We start from the raw sequence: 16,617 nt of genomic DNA on the forward strand, positions 1-16,617 counted from the left end.
GAGTGCTTGGTTGCTAGGGTTTTTAGGGAGGTAACGCCTCCATTGAGTATTCTCGATAGCCTATGTGTTGACAGAAATATGTATGCTTTATTAATATAAAAGATCAAAACGGCAAAAGGCCATATATTGAAGTCAATCAACCCTACAAGGCCATCCTTAAAAAAAACAAATTACACACCGATTTTTGAGAAAATTGGCGTTGTCTTCCTCATGCACTCTCCGGCGGCGCATCGTGAGCGAGGCTCGACGCCTTCTATGGATCTCCGATATCGAAGCCAGAAAAACATTGTTGACGCAACAGCCGAGAGGTCGCTAGTCAGAGTTGGAAGATGCCGATGATAACAATCTGGAAAACAAATCGCCACTCCGGAGAAGCAGGCAATGAAGAGAGTTGGACGACAACCCCAGGTCTGGCCAGGTCCTTGGAACATAAGCTTCGACGCTCCCAGATGACACCAAGGAGCCAGAGGACAAGACATGAGATTGGTGAGGTATTTATGTACACTTTTCAATAGTACATGTGACATATTACGAGCAACATTTACTGACATAAGGTCCCATGACATTTGATTATCCACGCCACCTATTAATTGTGAGAGCTACCAAAGAAATTGTTTACATATTCATAAATATATGTGTACCAAAATGATTATTCATACCAAGGAACCATGAATTTATGATATCACCATTGATCATACTACTATAAAATAAGTAGCTGCATAAAAAGCGTGCACTGCTATATTTGACATGTGTAAAGAATTTCTCTTTCCGGATTACAAATTCATGAAATCTAGAACAGGTAGTTTAAATTTGGACAACATATAATGTTGCAGAAAACACAGAAATTTGGACAGCGCAAACTGGTCCAAGGACATGTACATAAATTGGAATTTTGGACTGAGTAGTAATGTGATGACACAGAATAACTGCATGAACCAAAAGCAAGTGCTAACTTTGCTATCTTGTTCAGCAGAACGAATAAAACAGCATGAAGCAATAAAAAATGACTGGCCATCATTTCTGGTCTGAGTAGAACACCATGTATAATCAAGACCCTTTTACACTTCGCCACTTTAGAAAGGTATTACATAGCCAATCCAACATTTACATAGCCAGCGCAAACGTTTCACATTGCAAATGCTACACAACAAAACCCATGAATGGATATGCGCAGATGCTGGGGAAAAGAACTACTCCATCTGCAGTGAAAAACAACATCTTCGGACACTAGAAATAAGGAACTCGCAGATCAGCACATGCAGTGATAAAAAATTACTCCACAGAAGTGACGAGCAAGGAAGGAAAAAGATTGTAAAATCTCCAGCACTGCATATCAAATGCCAAAAATCAAGTCCATAGTTTTCACCAATACTGATTTTGCTGGCATGGCAACACTTCCTGTTGAACAACCCATGTCTCTGTTAATATTTCTGCCAGCTTTTGGGTCATAGGGACGTGGGAGATCTCCTAAATTGCTTGATGCCCCTGCATTCTGGATAGATGATTTCGAAGGCAAGGAAACCATGAAACCTTTATAATTGCTCTCACTCATCTTCTCATCCATTTGCAGCTGCGCTGGATCAGTAATTTTAACCCCAATTGCAACGCCACTAAACAGCTGGATTCCATTCTTTTCAAGGGCCCTTCGAGCATCGTATTGGTGCTTCACGAGCAAAAACAATATATTAGTCGACAGCGAGAAAAATGTTAAGATGTTCTGTAGGTACTAGAAAAAAACAGAACAGCCACAAGAAAATCTACATAGAAGTATGGCTGCATTGGTTCCTAATCAAGTAAATGTTCCAAAGTAACCGCAGAGAATGAAGAGAAAGATATACAGAAAAGTCTAGGAATGTATTCATTTAATTTTCTAAATAACGCCAATGGTACAAAACTCTCAGCGAGGGAAGAGCTTTTTGAACTTATTATAACTATTTGCTGCTGTTTTATGATTTTTTTCCGTCTAGAAATAAACCGCTGCTTTTCAGAAAGGAAAGGAAAGACTATAAGATATTGTATCATGATTATGATACATGCTTAGTGATCCAAGTAAAACAGCCTGACTCTCGTAAGTTTAGTACTACATTCATGTCTAAAGATGTGACTAAGTAGACCAAAAACCATATTGTACTAACTGAAATTGATAGGACACTGCAATATTGGGGCATGATTGGTCTGCTACCAAAAATTGGCTAGCCGGTGTTTTGGCATCAAACCAAGCATGCCCAGAGCATCTTAAGACGAAAAATAAAGGCTAGAAAGATGATTAGCCTTTGAATCAATTAACCATAACCTTTTATGGTCGATGCAGTTACGAAAGGTTGACTTATGAGTTATGAACAAAGACAGGCAGCTCGCGACAGTAGCAGAGAGCCAGTGAAAAGGGGCTACCTGATACAATATGTGAAGCCAATTACCATCTCTTGGGCCAGAGCAGTGTCTCAGTATCACTCCGCACTTCCCGAACTCTCGCAGAACAAGGTTGGTCTCCCTCGCGGTGAATCTGCAAACGAAGCGAAAAATTACATACCACTATCAAACTTTCATGGCTGTTTAGTTCATCTCGTGAAGCGTCACACACCCTCCACTTACCCGAACACGGTGACCCACTCCTCCCCGTCGGCCCCCGTGACGCTCGCTGATGGAGCCGTCCTGGGCGGCGCAGGCAACGGGATCACCGGCGATCGCACCTCCTCGTTCGCCGCACGAGTAGGAGGCGGCGATGGCGGGGGCAGCGCGAGGACCTCTTTACGGGCCGGCTCCACGAGCCAGTCACCCAGCGAGCACGGACCGGGGGGGATGCCGCGGGACCGGTCCCATGAGGGCGGGCGGCTGGAGGAGGAAGCGCGCGTGGGTGGGGATGGGGATGGAGCGACGGGGAGGAGGTTGGAGGCGGATCGATCAGGGGAGAAATCCTGTGCGTATAGGCGGTCGTCGAGGGTGAAAAGGGGCGGCGGCGGCGGCGTGGATGAGGGGTCGAGGGACCCGGAGGTCCGGTGGGAAGGGATGGCACGGGCGAGGTCGCGGAAGAAGGGGGACTGCCTCCCGCCGGTGGTGGGTGTGCGGCGGGGCGGGGACGGCGAGGGGGAGGCCATGGTAGGCGGTATGACGGTCGGTCAGAGCGCGACGAGACAGGGTTTTATGTTTGGGTTTTGATTTGAGGGGTCCGTAATTGAATATTCTCCGGTTCAGACCTGGCCAGATGGGCCGGCAGGGCCTGGCCTAAACGGGGCAGGCCTAATACACACGTGCCGTGTCACGGCACAACAAGGAAATAGGACGGCCCATCGGCATGTTTACGAGACCTCCTCGACAGCGCCTTAAGCGCCACTTGGAGCAAGCGGCGCCCACGCAGGCGCCTTCATGGGCCGGCCCATAATAAGATCGCTCCCTCGCTTCGTTTCCTTTTAGCTTCTGTTCGTTCGCTCGATCAACTCAGCTCGGTTTTTTTTTCTTTATTGTTTTGTTGGTTCAGGAAAAAAAATGGCCTCCGGTTCTAGAATTCAGAAAGGTACAGTAATTTGTAAAAAGTTCATTGATTCAGAACAGTGAAAAATTTAAAAACAGTTCATCGAATAGGAAAAAATGTCATCGAATTTGAAAAAGTTCATCGAGTTTAAAAATAGTTCATCGAATTTGAAAAATAGTTCATGAAGTTTGAAAGAGCTCATCGGACTTGAAAAAAAGTTCACCACAGTTCAAAAAAGTTCATTGAAATTCAAAAATGTTCATTGAAATTCAAAAATGTTCATTGAAATTCAAAAAAGTTCATCGAAATTCAAAAACGTTCATCGAATAAAAGTTCACCGAATTTGAAAAAAGTTCATCAAAGTTGAAAAAAGTTAATTGGATTTTATAAAAAGTTCATCGATTTTACAAATTAGAAAGTTCACGAAAAAGTTCATTGAATTTTAAAAAAAGTTCAACGAAATTCAAAAATGTTCATCGAATAAAAGTTCACCGAATTTGAAAAAAGTTCATCAAAGTTGAAAAAACTTAATTGAACTTTAAAAAAAGTTCATCGAGTTTACGAATTAGAAAGTTCACGAAAAAAGTTCATTGAATTTTAAAAAACATTCATCGAGGATTTTGAATAAAATAGTTCACTGTTTTTTTTAAATCATGCATTTTGGAAAAAGAATAAGAAAAAGGAAACGGGGAAATAAAAAATAAAAGAAAAATAAAAGTAGATACAATAAAAGAAAAAGGATCTCACGAATCATAGCAAGGTAGTTGCGAAGTTGGCTAGCGTAGCTAAGGTAAAAGGCAGAGCGTGCTAGTTCGAGTGTCGCCGGCGGCAGTTTTTTGCAGTTCTGAAACAGAATAATAGGATAAATGGGCCGGCCCATCACGCAGGGAGGGGTATGCGCCCATTTGCGGAAACACCTAATTCAGGCGTTTAAGGCGCCGAATAGGGTTTGGCCATGTTTACCCCCCCCCCCTTCCCCCTATTTTTGGGTTCTTTTCGGCCTATTTGGGCTGTTTTGAAGAACTAATAATGTATATAAAAATAACGGAAGAAAGTTAATGGGCCGTGTCCAGCCTCGCAGCCAAGACACCGAAATCACTAATTAAAGAGTACTCGTTGCAAAGTTCACTCCAATTCCCGTAGTTGCGATAAGTGGCGCACATACAACGCGCAACTTGTCACGACCTGAGAGTTTTCCCTTTTTTCGTAGATCTGTTTATTCAAAACGTTTTATCTCTCAAACCGTGCGTCCAAATCTTGAACCGTTTTCACGGTTGATTCCTCGTGTCGAGATTTTCAAAACTAGATACCATGTTGATAGGTTTTGACAAACTTTTTTCATGAAAAAAAAACGGACGAAAAGACCGAACCGGGAGCACGTGTTTTTTCCCTTTTCGAAAAGGCACGCCCGTGCCTCTCACGAAATCACAACCGTGCCTCTCGCGGAAGCAAAACCGTGACTCTCGTGGAAGAAAAAAAGAAGAGAAAATACGTTTTTTTTCGTTTCCGAGGAGGCACGGCCGTGACTCTGGTGAAAGCACAACCGTGACTTTTGCGGAAGCAAACCCGTGACTCTCGCGAAAGAAAAAAAATAGAAAACACATTTTCCCCCTTTCTAAGAGGCACAGCCGTGACTCTCGTGAAAGCATAACCATGCTTCTCGCGAAAGCAAAACCGTGACTCTCGCGAAAGAAAAAAAATAGAAAACACATTTTCCCTCTTTCTAAGAGGCACAGCCGTGACTCTCGTGAAAGCAAAACCGTGCTTCTCGCGAAAGCAAAACCATGCTTCGGAGAAATAGCGTATTGTTGTTGATAGTGGGATGTGTGCATGTTAAGTGACTTAGTATAGGCATGCATGCATGTTAAAAGAAATAAAGTAGTGGAGTTGATGATGTGACATGTGTGCATGTTAAAATAAATACAAGTTATGGGGATCAACTACTACTTAAGTATATAAGAATTTTTACAAGCGTTGTAATGTTTTTGTATGGAAACACTTCGGAATAGAAGGCTATCAAAATTTCAACAAACAAATATGTCACATATAAATTTTTATTGGATTTCTGTCAAGATGCAAGAGTTCATGGAAGTTTTTTTTGGCACTTTTGCATGCACATTTCTCCGAAGTTACTCTAAGAAAAGGCTAAGATCCATTTGGCTCGTACAGGTTAAAGCACCTTCAGCCAGCCCATATTCAAGGGCGCTGCTTTGTCTCGCTTATACCGAGAAAGAGCGCATGGGAGCTATATATCGCCGGTAGCAAGTCCTAAGTAAGGGCATGTACATAGTTTAGACGCTTGTTGTCTGCAATGATTCTCCACGTCATCTGTAGACTGCGCTAAAAACACCTCATACAAATAGACGTCTTTCCTTACTATCGGTAACACCGTAAAATTAGTAAATTTCTTCATTATCTATGAGGTTAAATTCCATCCACCTCCGGCCGACCCCACCGCTACTACTCTCTAAAAAGGGCATTTGCCGTCTTTTGCAGACACACTCGATACAACGCTAGAAAGGCTGTCCGTAATGACTGAGTTTCAAGCCCTGCAGATCGTCGTTAATTGTATCGACGGGCTCTTTCTTTCTCTTCAATTTTCTCTCCCCCATGTCATCTAAAATCCTAGCTATAACCCCTTCTAGGCAGCTGATTGTACAACGTTGTACAGGCCCTAAGTCTCGACACTAGTGATAGGCAGATGGGCCGACACAGTACGGGTTCTGGGGAGTGATTTTTTCGGAGAGCTTTTGACCTTTTTTTTTCTGTGTGGTTTTTCGCCTTGTTTTTGTCTATGTGGTGGTTTTGACCAGTTTTTTTTCGTGGTGTTTTTCAGGTTTTGACTGTTTTTCCTGTGGTTTGTTTACCTATTTATTTTTGTCTGTCTTTCACCAATTATCTTTGATTTTTTGTGTTTCATCAAGAGTTTTTTTTAGTTTTTTCTATTTTTTTTCTTTTATCAACACATGTCTGCTTTTTTTCAATACACATTGTACATGGTGGTTGCCTGCCTGTGCGTGGAAACCCCAGATCTGGAGCAGCGGCTCCATTGGCAAGGTACGACTAGCAGCTGTGCGGGCGATGGATCTGGCGTCCCGGCCACGTGGGCGGCGGGATTTGGTGATCGTTGGCGGTCGGTGACGGCTTCCGCGGTGGCCGATGCACGCGATCTGGCGCATCCCCTCCTCCCCTGTTCGGGGTGCGGGCTAGCCTGGTCGGGTTGCGCTTCCTTGGGTTGCCGGTTCTGTACAGGAGACGCTGGTGGTGGCGGGGATCTAATTCGAGCGAAATCCCTGGTCGGCCATGGCCGGCTGCGTCGACGGCGCGCCTAAGGGCGTCGTTCCCCTCCTTGGAGGCGTCGATATGGACTGATCCCCTCACTTCTCCTTCCCCTAGGTCTCCAGGGCGAAAGCCCTAACTTTGTTGGGAGGTGACGACACTCACGGCACCGTTCCCTTCTTGAAGGCGTCGCTTTGGGAACCTTGGGGCTGGATGGCGCTTGTGTGTGATGGGTGGCGGCGGTGGTGCGGTCCTATCCTAACATGGATCTGCGTCCGTTGCTTGGAGATGGACTCGCGTAGGTGGAGGTCGTCGTTTGGCGTCATGGTGGCGTCGATGGCGGAGGCACCTGCCAAGGTTGGCACCTCAATCTGCTCTGAAGATGGACCAATGACAGATGGCGGCGACGACACATGTGAGTGCATCGGACCGGTTTGTGCCCCGGACCCGGTATGTGGCTCGGTCGGGGTCTTCGGCTTTAGATGTTAGGCTTAAGTGAGAGGTCTGGGTATTTGGCCCAGCTTGCACCCCTTCACCATATGGATTGGAGTAGGGGCAGATGTTGCTAAGATGGATTCAGGCATATTGTTGTATTACTTTGTAAGGTTCTTAAGAATAATCAATAAAATTGCCGCATGCATCTCCCAGATGCAGAGGCTGGGGTTCCTTCTTTTTTTTTAAATACACATTGTACATTTTTCCAGTACACGCTGAACATTTTTTAAATATGTTATTTATATTTTCTTAAATACATTTTTTGAATATTCGTTGACCATTTTACAAATACATGCTGAGAAGGACACAAACCAGTCTTTAACTAGGTGAGCATTAATTTTACATTGTATATCTGTTTTATGAATTTCACAAACATATTTTTTGAAATGCGCAAACATTTAAGAAAATGTCATGTACAATTTTGAATTAAGGTAATATTGATTTACATTGTATAATCATTATTTAAATTTTAAGAAATGTGTTTTTGGAAACATATGAACATTTTTATGTGCCTTTTTTGAATTCCATTTTCAAAAATGTTCACACCTTTCAAAAAATATTTTTGAGACATTTTTTATCAGTATACAATGTAAAAAAGTGCCCATATGTTAATGTTTTCCACATTATTAAAAAATTTGGATGTGTATTTAAAGAATATTTAACATGTATTCCATTTCTTGCAAAAAATATATTTGGAAAATTATTAATCATGTATTGAAAAATGCTAAATGTGTAGAAAAATGCTTTAGATGTATACCAAATTTTACAATTTGTATGAAAAAAAGGCATCAAAACATATATTTCAAAAACTGTTAGTCATGTATTTGAAAGTATATTAAACTTGTATAAGAAATGTTTCTGATGTATATGAAAAATGCACAGTGTGTATGAAAAAGTAGACATGTGTTAAATAAGAAAGGAAAAAATAAAAGAAAAATAATTAAAACCGGCGAAATCTACAAAGAAACCAGAGGGAGAATAGAAAAGGGAAAAAATAGAAAAAATATGAGAAAACCAATTGTAAATAGTGAAACTCGAAAATGAAAAACACAAAGAGCTAAAAGAAACAAACTCGCGCAGTGGCAAGTATACTACTGGGCTGACCCACTAACCTCGTGCACGAGGCGAACTGGAGCTATGTCTCACAATAAGGGAGACATAGCTCACACGCCCATTCAAGAAAGCGAGAGGAGGAAAATATATAGCCCCCCCAAAAGAGGAGCTACACGCCAACCCATATCTGACATGTACAATGGTTGTGGAAATTCTGCCTGGTACACAAAATTAAAGTTTTAATGAATATGGTATATAATCTTAAATTATAAATTCTACGTCAACCACAAAATATCAATCAACAATAGAGAGACAACACCGATAGCGGGTTATGAGCTCCAATCGGTAAATACTGCATATGAAAGACATTAAAGATGGTGATATTGCGGGTGAAAATGGTGCTTCCCATGTTGCTTCGGTGCTCGAGGCCACAAAAGTGTAGAATCCATCCCTTCATCTACTACCCCTATAAAAGGAAGAGAGGACGGAGAACCAAACAATCAGATTCATCCATTAGCAAGATCTAATGGCTCCTAATCTTTTCATGTTTAACGCTATAAGCCATCGAATTATAAGCCGGTAATCCGTCGATCACTAACCCCGTCCGCTCTAGGGATTCATGGCGTCACTCTTTGCTGGAGTGCACAGCGTCGAGGAGTGTTTGGGCCTTGATTGATGAGGATATCACACATAAATCATAGACAACAGCGAGCCTAGTGCAAGACAGTGGCTATTCACGCTCATGCAGTTGTTATCACATGGTCAGTTTGTCCTAATGGCAGTAACACTATGGTCTATATGGCATGCCCGCCGGAAAGCCATCCACGAGTCTATATTCCAAAGCCCTCACGCCACTCACAATTTCATCATCAGATTCATGGATGATCTGAATATTATAGCAGTTAAGGAGGACAGTGGGGCTGCAAAAAGTGGAGCTGCAATGCCGGCCCAAGGGAGGCCAAAGAAACCACCTGCGGGCTACTGCAAGATACACGTCGACGCTGGAGTCATGGCTCGAAGGGGCGGCTCAGCAGCAGCAGTTTGCCGTGATGAATGGGGAAACTACCTGGGTAGCTCCGCACTGGTCCTGGAGGGAGTGGTAGATCCGGCCACTTTGTAGGCCATAGCGTGTCGGGAAGCCCTGTCCCTAGCTGATGATTTGGGTATCCAAAATTTCATAGTCGCATCGGATTGCCAGCAGGTCATCTCAGATATCAACAAGAACTCACGAGGCGCGTATGGAGCTATTATTACAGAGATAAAACTTAGATCAACTACTTTTTTTTGTAATTTTTCTTTTGAGAGTCGTGCTGTTAATTATGAAGCACATAGCTTAGCCAAATTTTCGCTTTCTAGAGGTCCGGGCACGTCTGGTTGGGCGTGTCTCACGACCAGCGATGTATCCCACCCCATGTGGACTTTCATGAATAAATTTTGGCTTTACCCCTAAAAAAAAAAACTAACCCTGTCCGCCGTTCAGAAAAAAAAACCCGCTGCGCACCATGCCCGCACGACTTTCGCCCACTCCTCCTCCTCCTCCCAACAGACGCCAGCCGTTCGCCACAGCACGGACGGGCCGCCTCCCGCGCCGATCCTCCCGCCGCCTCCCACGCCGTTCGCCGCCCGCCGATCCAATCATCCTCCGCAGCCGCTCAGCTTGGCGGGAGGATTTCCCTGGCCTTGCTCCGTCCTCTCGTCTCTCGATCTGATCGAGGCCACAACTCGGGAATGGCGGCTGGCATGCGGAAGGCGCCATCCATGGAGTGGCGGTGGGTGTCCGCGGGAGAGGAGGATGACGACAAGCTGGAGGGCCGCAGGGCAGGGGGGCCCACGGCCGTCGGGGCGGCAGCTTCGAGTCGGAGGACGAGGAGGACAACATCGACTACGAGGACGAGGAGCAGCGGGAGGCCAGGCAGCGCCTGATTCGGACCGTGCTGACCGTCGACTGGTTCCGGGCGCCAACGGCCAACGAGGTCTCAGGCAACGGCTAACGAGGTCTCGGGCGCGCAGCCTCTCGAGGACCCCGAGGTGAGCGCAGCTCTGCTCCCGGTTCGCCTGTTTTCCCTCTTGCGTCCTTTGATTGCATATGCGACAAGGTGTTCGACGCGTGCTGTTCATGCCGCGTGCGTGGAATGCCGTGAGAGTGGTGACCGCGACTGCTGCTGATTTTGATTAGCTTCAGTGTTTGCCATTGGATTGGAGAATTGTGAATCTGCACATCCTTGTGGTTCAAGATGGCCGTGCTTGGACGAGGGGATACATATGTTGCGTTCGATCTCAGGCTGCAAGTGGGACGTTCCGCAGGAGCCCGCAAACACGCCCACATCTGCCCCGTAGTATTAGTGGGAATCCAGCATATGTCCACATAATTTTTCACGGGATAAGTGGGCATCCCACATCCCACGTAATCCCTATGTAAATCACAGGCTCAAGCTTATATTTTCTGTTTTGCAATGGACATGGAAGGAGCAGAGAAGTTCAGGCTTCATTATATCAGGTGGAGAATCTTCAGAGTTGACACTGCAAATTATATCTTTTTTGTAGTACTTTTGTTTATCTGGGAGTGGTAATCCTCTGCCTCTACGAAGTCGCAGCTCAGTGGTTCGGCGGGCGTCGCTTCAGTAGAAGAATCACATCGAAAATGATTTTAGAAGTGCCACTGTTATAAGATCAAAATAAGAGGTGAGCAGGGTGCAATCTGCTTGCTTGCAGCTGATGTTCCTTGAAGCAGCGAGCTTCTTCATGGCGTTCTTGAGAGAAGAAGAAATCAAGGAGGATTGGATGAGGAGGGAAGATACCACAACCGCTGACTCGCATTATCAGGCCACAGATGATACGTGATTCAACAGGGTAGAATGAATCGGCTTTGCTCTGAACAATTTAGAGGAAATTGGCTGAAGATGTAGTAGTCGATAGGAAATAAATCACAGATGAGAGAGGGGAAGAAGAAGACTGAACTGCACCTGTACATGGCGGAGGTTGACGACGACATTACGGCGTCCATGGCGGAGTTGGACAGCGGCGCTGGGCGGCCATGGGGAAGGTACATGGCGGCGCCGCGGCCATGGCGGCATGTCATAATCGGGCTAATCCGCACGACTGACGTTCGACTCAGAAGGGATGTGGGTTTGATGTGGGCGCCGCGGGACATCCCACATAATCCGCATCTCTCGGTGCTCTAACCGTGGGTGTCCACGATCGTAAATTATGTGGGCTTGGACGTGGGCACCGCGGACAGCCCGCGTCCACTTGCAGCCTGAGTTCCATCAGAAACATCAATTGTTTTGTTGCTTCATGCAAATTTTCTTTGCATAATATTGTGACTGGCAATCAGGACGAGGTGGGACCGTGGGAATGATGATTACATTCGCGTATGTCATTTGTGACCGTTTTCTTGTGCATGATTGGGAACAATAGTTATTTAATGAGTTAATTTCGTATCACTTAGATGTAGTGTTGAAATTTCTGGGACCCATTACCCACCCCAATATGCTCATACAAGACATAACTTCTACATAGAAGTGAATCAGTAAACTGCTACTAATCTGGCTGGAGACACTATTTGACTCCATCTGTTATGTAAAATCAGACCACTTTTCCTTCCATAAATATTTAGATTATTTCGGTGCATGTCCAATGCAGGAACCTCTTCCTGCTCCGTGGGTGGTTAAAGCGAGAATACGGGCAGTGATCAAACTTCAAACGTCATAATTAAAGATACCTTGCCCAATGCAAGTACCTTTTTCTAGGAGGTTTAAGAACTTGTATAAGCACCTGTAGTCTCTGCAATGCAAAATTCCAACCCTATAGGTTTGTGCCCTATGTTCTGCTCTCATTATACTACAATAAGAATATTATTCAAATTGTTCACCACGATGTCCTATATTTCGATGCATGCAGGTTTTCCACTGGGAGAACAAGTTTCTAGATACCACAATAAGAATACTCATTTTCTTGTTCTCTGTTTTTCATTGCAATTTTTTGTTGTGCAATATGAGTTGATATGAATCAAACATCCCAAGTATTATTGTTGACTAATTTTTAAATTACCTCCCTTCCAAACAGCCCTTGAACAATGAACAAGGAAATTTCGGAGTCCTTGTTTCACTGCCTCCGAGGACGTGGGAGCCACCACCACCGTTGCTTACTTCCACAACTAAAAGTCCTAGGTATCTGTTCTCGCTCCCTATAAGTTGTCGTTTTCATATCATGATTATGTTTTCCAATAAGATTGGCAGAAAAAGATTATCGTTTGCAATGATTTTTCAAGGAAAAGCTCCCTCGAGGGACATTTCTTGTGAGCAACATATTACATTTGAGTACATGTCACTGCTAAAAACATGATTGAATGGGCAAGAAACATCACAATAATTCATACAAGAAATAGAGAAGGATATGGAAGAAAGTGTTCCTAGCTAAGTTGTGCGCTTTCTTGTATTGATTTCCAAAAATACGTCTGAAGATAGCATCGCTCATGTATCCCTTCTGGCGAATGAAACTGATATTGGGTCTCAATTGCCATTTGTGTGGATTCATACTTGAGTCTTGGGAGTTAATTGCTTTAATACCGGTAGCATTATCTGATGAGATGAGGCAACCATGTATTTTCTAGCATCATGACTTCAGCCTACTGGTAGCATTATGCGATGAAATGAGGAGGCGACCATATTTTTTCCAGTATGATGACTTGAGCCGCAGCATCATGCCGAGTAGCCGAAGAAGTAACTACAGTCACTTTTATTGTAGATTCGTGTTGGCCAGCTTGAGACTGAATATAAACTAAGGTGCATAGAGAGGGATCGGTCATAATAAGCATCTGTGTACATCATAATTGTATTCCTCCGTCGAGTACACAAGAGAGAGGGGTATGTTGTTTTAGAAGAGGGCAAAATATAGTTAAAAGAGGGCAAAATAAAGCATGTAGGCTGATGAATGTCAATTTAGACCATCATTTTGCAATTGCTACTTTTGGTTCCAAAGGATTAACAAGATAAACTCGATTGTTTATATGACCTTGCACTTATAAGTTTACGTTGCAAATTTTATCACACTAGCAATGTTGTGTGTAGAGATAATTTGTTTCAGCAAACTTGATCATGTGGAGATTGTTGTGTGCAGATATCAGACTTCAGTGGCTATAAGAAAAACTAAAGCTCTGTTTCCACAGGCGAGTAAATGCAGCCTGACTGAAGAACGCAAGCTCTGTTTCCTCAAGCTATGTATTAGGTTGCATATATATAACAAAGTGAGGTCCTCATCCTGGTTGGTTTGGCATGGCCACATCCTCATGGCCAATAGGCTGTTGCGCTAGAAATGGCCAGGCAGTGAGATTTGCCCGACGTGTGGCTCTTGCGAAGAGACGGCCAGCTTTGCGAGGCAAGTATGGCCAGGGTGGCCTTTTGGTCATGATACCAGGTGTTGTCTCCCCCAGTTCCTAGAACATCGCTCCCATCTATGACTGGTGGATGGCGATCAGGTTTCAAAGGAGGAGAAAAAGCATTTTCATGGACTCACCTCGTATGGCGTTAGGAAAAATTGGAACATTAAGTCAATGACACCACATTCAAGATATGATTTTGTTATAGTTGTTCCGGATGCATGGTGGGGGGCTGAGGTTTTGGGCCTCCCTTTTCCCCTCTATTAGACAAAATCTACCTGTATGGGTCTGGCTGTAAAACTAACTTCGACTAACATATCCTTGCTTGCGATGGAATACAAATGTATTTTCTTTAAGCTGTAATACTAAAATACTTGTTTTTGCGATGTAATATGGGTATAGTTGATTTTTTTGTGCGTGCATACTCAAGGATTTCATGAATGGAATATTGTGTTTTTTCTGCGATGAAACAACACATTATACTTGTATAATCAACTTGCTTCACAAGAATATAATTGTATCTGATGCATGAGATGAATACGACTCATTTGTGTAGGGGGTAGATAAAGCATAGAGCCACCTCCGAAATTGCCATAATAGAATAAGAAAACCAGTACGCTGTGACATAACTACAATAGATTTTTGGGTTACCAGTTATTTATTACTCCCTATGTTCACTTATATAAGACATTTAAGCCTGCTCAGAACATGCTCTAAATAGTTCAAAATCAGTTCTCCAAAACGCCTTATAAAAACGAACGGAGGGAGTACAACGGTTAGATGCTTGTTTTTGTTTCCTCAAAAAAAAAAATGCTTGTCCGTGCATTGCAATTTGCAAGTCGAGAGGTTCCGAAATCTTGCCTAAATATTTTCTCTGCAATTATTTACTTAAATCTTGCATCCAGAAATTAATATATGATGTTATTTATTGCTTCATAAGTCATAATTAGATGAATGAGAAAATCATTTTCTACTTTGTTAGACGTGTGTTGCACGTGCCAGCTTACTAGTTGTGATAAAATGACTTTTGCATTCTATTGCAGCCTTTTTTTACCTTCACCAAGCATCTAGTATCTATTTTAGGGTATGAAGGACATCTTGTAAAAAGGAGGGGTCGCAAAGGCACCCTACGAGGCCCACACATTAGGGTGACGTGTCCCTCTAGCATGACAACCTATTTTATTGGGCTCACGAGCCTCGCTCGACATCCGTTTAGTTATGGTTTTATTTTCACAGATAAACTTTGTCATGTTTTTAACACATTGTTATAACATACATAAATCTCCTAATTATCGCTCCTTTTCAGAATGCAGGATCACATCGATCGACCAATGTAGCCCTTAATGAGAATATAATTGTTGACAAGATATATTCAGTGCAGATTAAATATATTAAATAGTGCTAAATTTATGATGCATAATGCATGTATCAGCAACTACGGATGGCTGACTACATGCTTGTGATGGATGACCATTAGTTCGTAATTGCTTTTGTAGTAGTGGCATTGACGCGATTGGAATCGGTCTTTATCATTACCTTTCTACATTGTGTCCTCTTCTACATGCCTGCCCAACAACATCTGCACCCTTTCATGAAAGCCCTTATGAACAAGTCTGTTTTATCATGTTTCCGCTCTATGTCATACTCAGTGACTTCCTTTACTTAACTAAGCCCATTTTACATCCAACGATGTTGATCCACATTCCACATTAATTATATTGATTTATTGGGATTCAAGAACTAGCTATATCTACACTAACCAAGGGGGTTATTGGGAGCATACCTAGTGGGCAATAGGAATGGAATACTTAATGGCTTAGGACATCTTGTTTTTAGATATGAAGAAGGAGATGATGTATGCATGTCACGATCATCGTTGACATACGTTCGGTGCATCTTAAAGCCAGGTTGGATATGCATTTCCTTCATTTCAACATAGATGTCCTTTATCATAAATGCAACACAAATGCTTGCATACATGCACTTACACTCGCCCATATAAGCGTGTGCATGCATGCGTGTCCTACTTTTACGATCACCTTCGGGAGACCGAGCCGATAAATTTGTCATCACTAAAACCTCATAGTCGGCAGACATGTTGTCTCCCACTAAAACAACAATGTTGGAAAGTCTAGATTAAGTACAGAAAAATACAAGCACTCATGCTAAATAGGTACTTGAATCCGGGCGGGGGGATAGGTTCCACCGCAAAAAACCTAATTAACCAACCAAAATTTGCATATGTGTCCTTATTGATTTTGCAGAGTCTTTAAATTTTGACCATTATTTTTCTAACAAGCATGTAAGTGGAGTGTTACTATTATGGAATTATATGATAAAACGACTGAAAAATCTCTTTTTTGCATTTGCATCCAACCAACCTGTGGTTTCCCGTTAATTAATCGATAGTCGACAAAGAAGGTTGGTTGTTGACCTTCTAAATGGACACCTTCACTTATCCAAAACCCCTGCAGAACTAGCCACGTCTATATTTTATCGAAAGAAAGTGTCGACACTATAACACGTACGTTTCTGGTCCAACGAAATTATCTTGTGTTGCTTCAGCAATCCTAAAGCTTGGCTAGTACAGCATTGTGGTTGTGGTCGGTGTAGCCATTGCCACCCGGCTAGGGCAAGAACGTGCGCGCGAGCATCACTTGCTAGCACGTAGTCGATATGCACGGCGAGTCACCAAAAAAGGACAGACGCCATGTGCAACAGCACCAATACGTGCGCGGCGTGTAGGCATCCGGAATGTGTTTGATATTTATGAATCACACACGTACGCAGCTAGGAGAGGCAGTAGGGTCTTCCTCGTTTCGGGTAGGCACGCTGCTGCACTGTGCACCGGGCCCCAGCTATGCGAGATCAAAATGAGTACGGTCCGGCGTGATGAGGAAGACGCAGCACCACTTGGACCGCTCGATCGAGTAATTCACATGCT

At 43.5% G+C, this 16,617-nt stretch overlaps 1 protein-coding gene and 1 long non-coding RNA gene across 3 annotated transcripts; one reads left to right on the forward strand and one right to left on the reverse strand.

The window, feature by feature from the left end:
- Nucleotides 1-1,013: 1,013 nt before the first annotated feature.
- Nucleotides 1,014-3,105, reverse strand: LOC119271877 (nuclear pore complex protein NUP35-like). Its single transcript, XM_037553531.1, has 3 exons — nucleotides 2,593-3,105; nucleotides 2,392-2,503; nucleotides 1,014-1,663 (listed from the first exon to the last, which is right to left on the reverse strand). The coding sequence occupies exons 1-3, from the start codon at nucleotides 3,093-3,095 to the stop codon at nucleotides 1,334-1,336; spliced, it is 945 nt and encodes a 314-aa protein (XP_037409428.1). The 5' UTR covers nucleotides 3,096-3,105; the 3' UTR covers nucleotides 1,014-1,333.
- Nucleotides 3,106-9,782: 6,677 nt separating this feature from the next.
- LOC119268873 lies at nucleotides 9,783-14,092 on the forward strand. Of its 2 annotated transcripts, none has more exons than XR_005133333.1 (4): nucleotides 9,783-10,324; nucleotides 11,939-12,106; nucleotides 12,197-12,465; nucleotides 13,415-14,092. It is a non-coding gene; the product is annotated as an uncharacterized LOC119268873 (long non-coding RNA). The 2 variants fall into 2 exon arrangements; XR_005133334.1 differs by having other exon boundaries at nucleotides 12,362-12,465.
- The last annotated feature ends 2,525 nt before the right edge of the window (nucleotides 14,093-16,617 follow it).

This window comes from Triticum dicoccoides, chromosome 3A (assembly GCF_002162155.2).
Source record: "Triticum dicoccoides isolate Atlit2015 ecotype Zavitan chromosome 3A, WEW_v2.0, whole genome shotgun sequence".
Classification (NCBI taxonomy): domain Eukaryota; kingdom Viridiplantae; phylum Streptophyta; class Magnoliopsida; order Poales; family Poaceae; genus Triticum; species Triticum dicoccoides.

What these genes read in the sequence shown, in the direction of transcription:
- LOC119271877 (XM_037553531.1), bottom strand. Translation starts at nt 3,095, where the DNA reads ATGGCCTCCCCCTCGCCGTCCCCGCCCCGCCGCACACCCACCACCGGC. An exon ending in GAGTGGGTCACCGTGTTCGG is followed by an intron (nt 2,504 to 2,592) that starts GTAAGTGGAGGG and finishes CTTCGTTTGCAG; the next exon opens with ATTCACCGCGAGGGAGACCA. An exon ending in GGCTTCACATATTGTATCAG is followed by an intron (nt 1,664 to 2,391) that starts GTAGCCCCTTTT and finishes TTGCTCGTGAAG; the next exon opens with CACCAATACGATGCTCGAAG.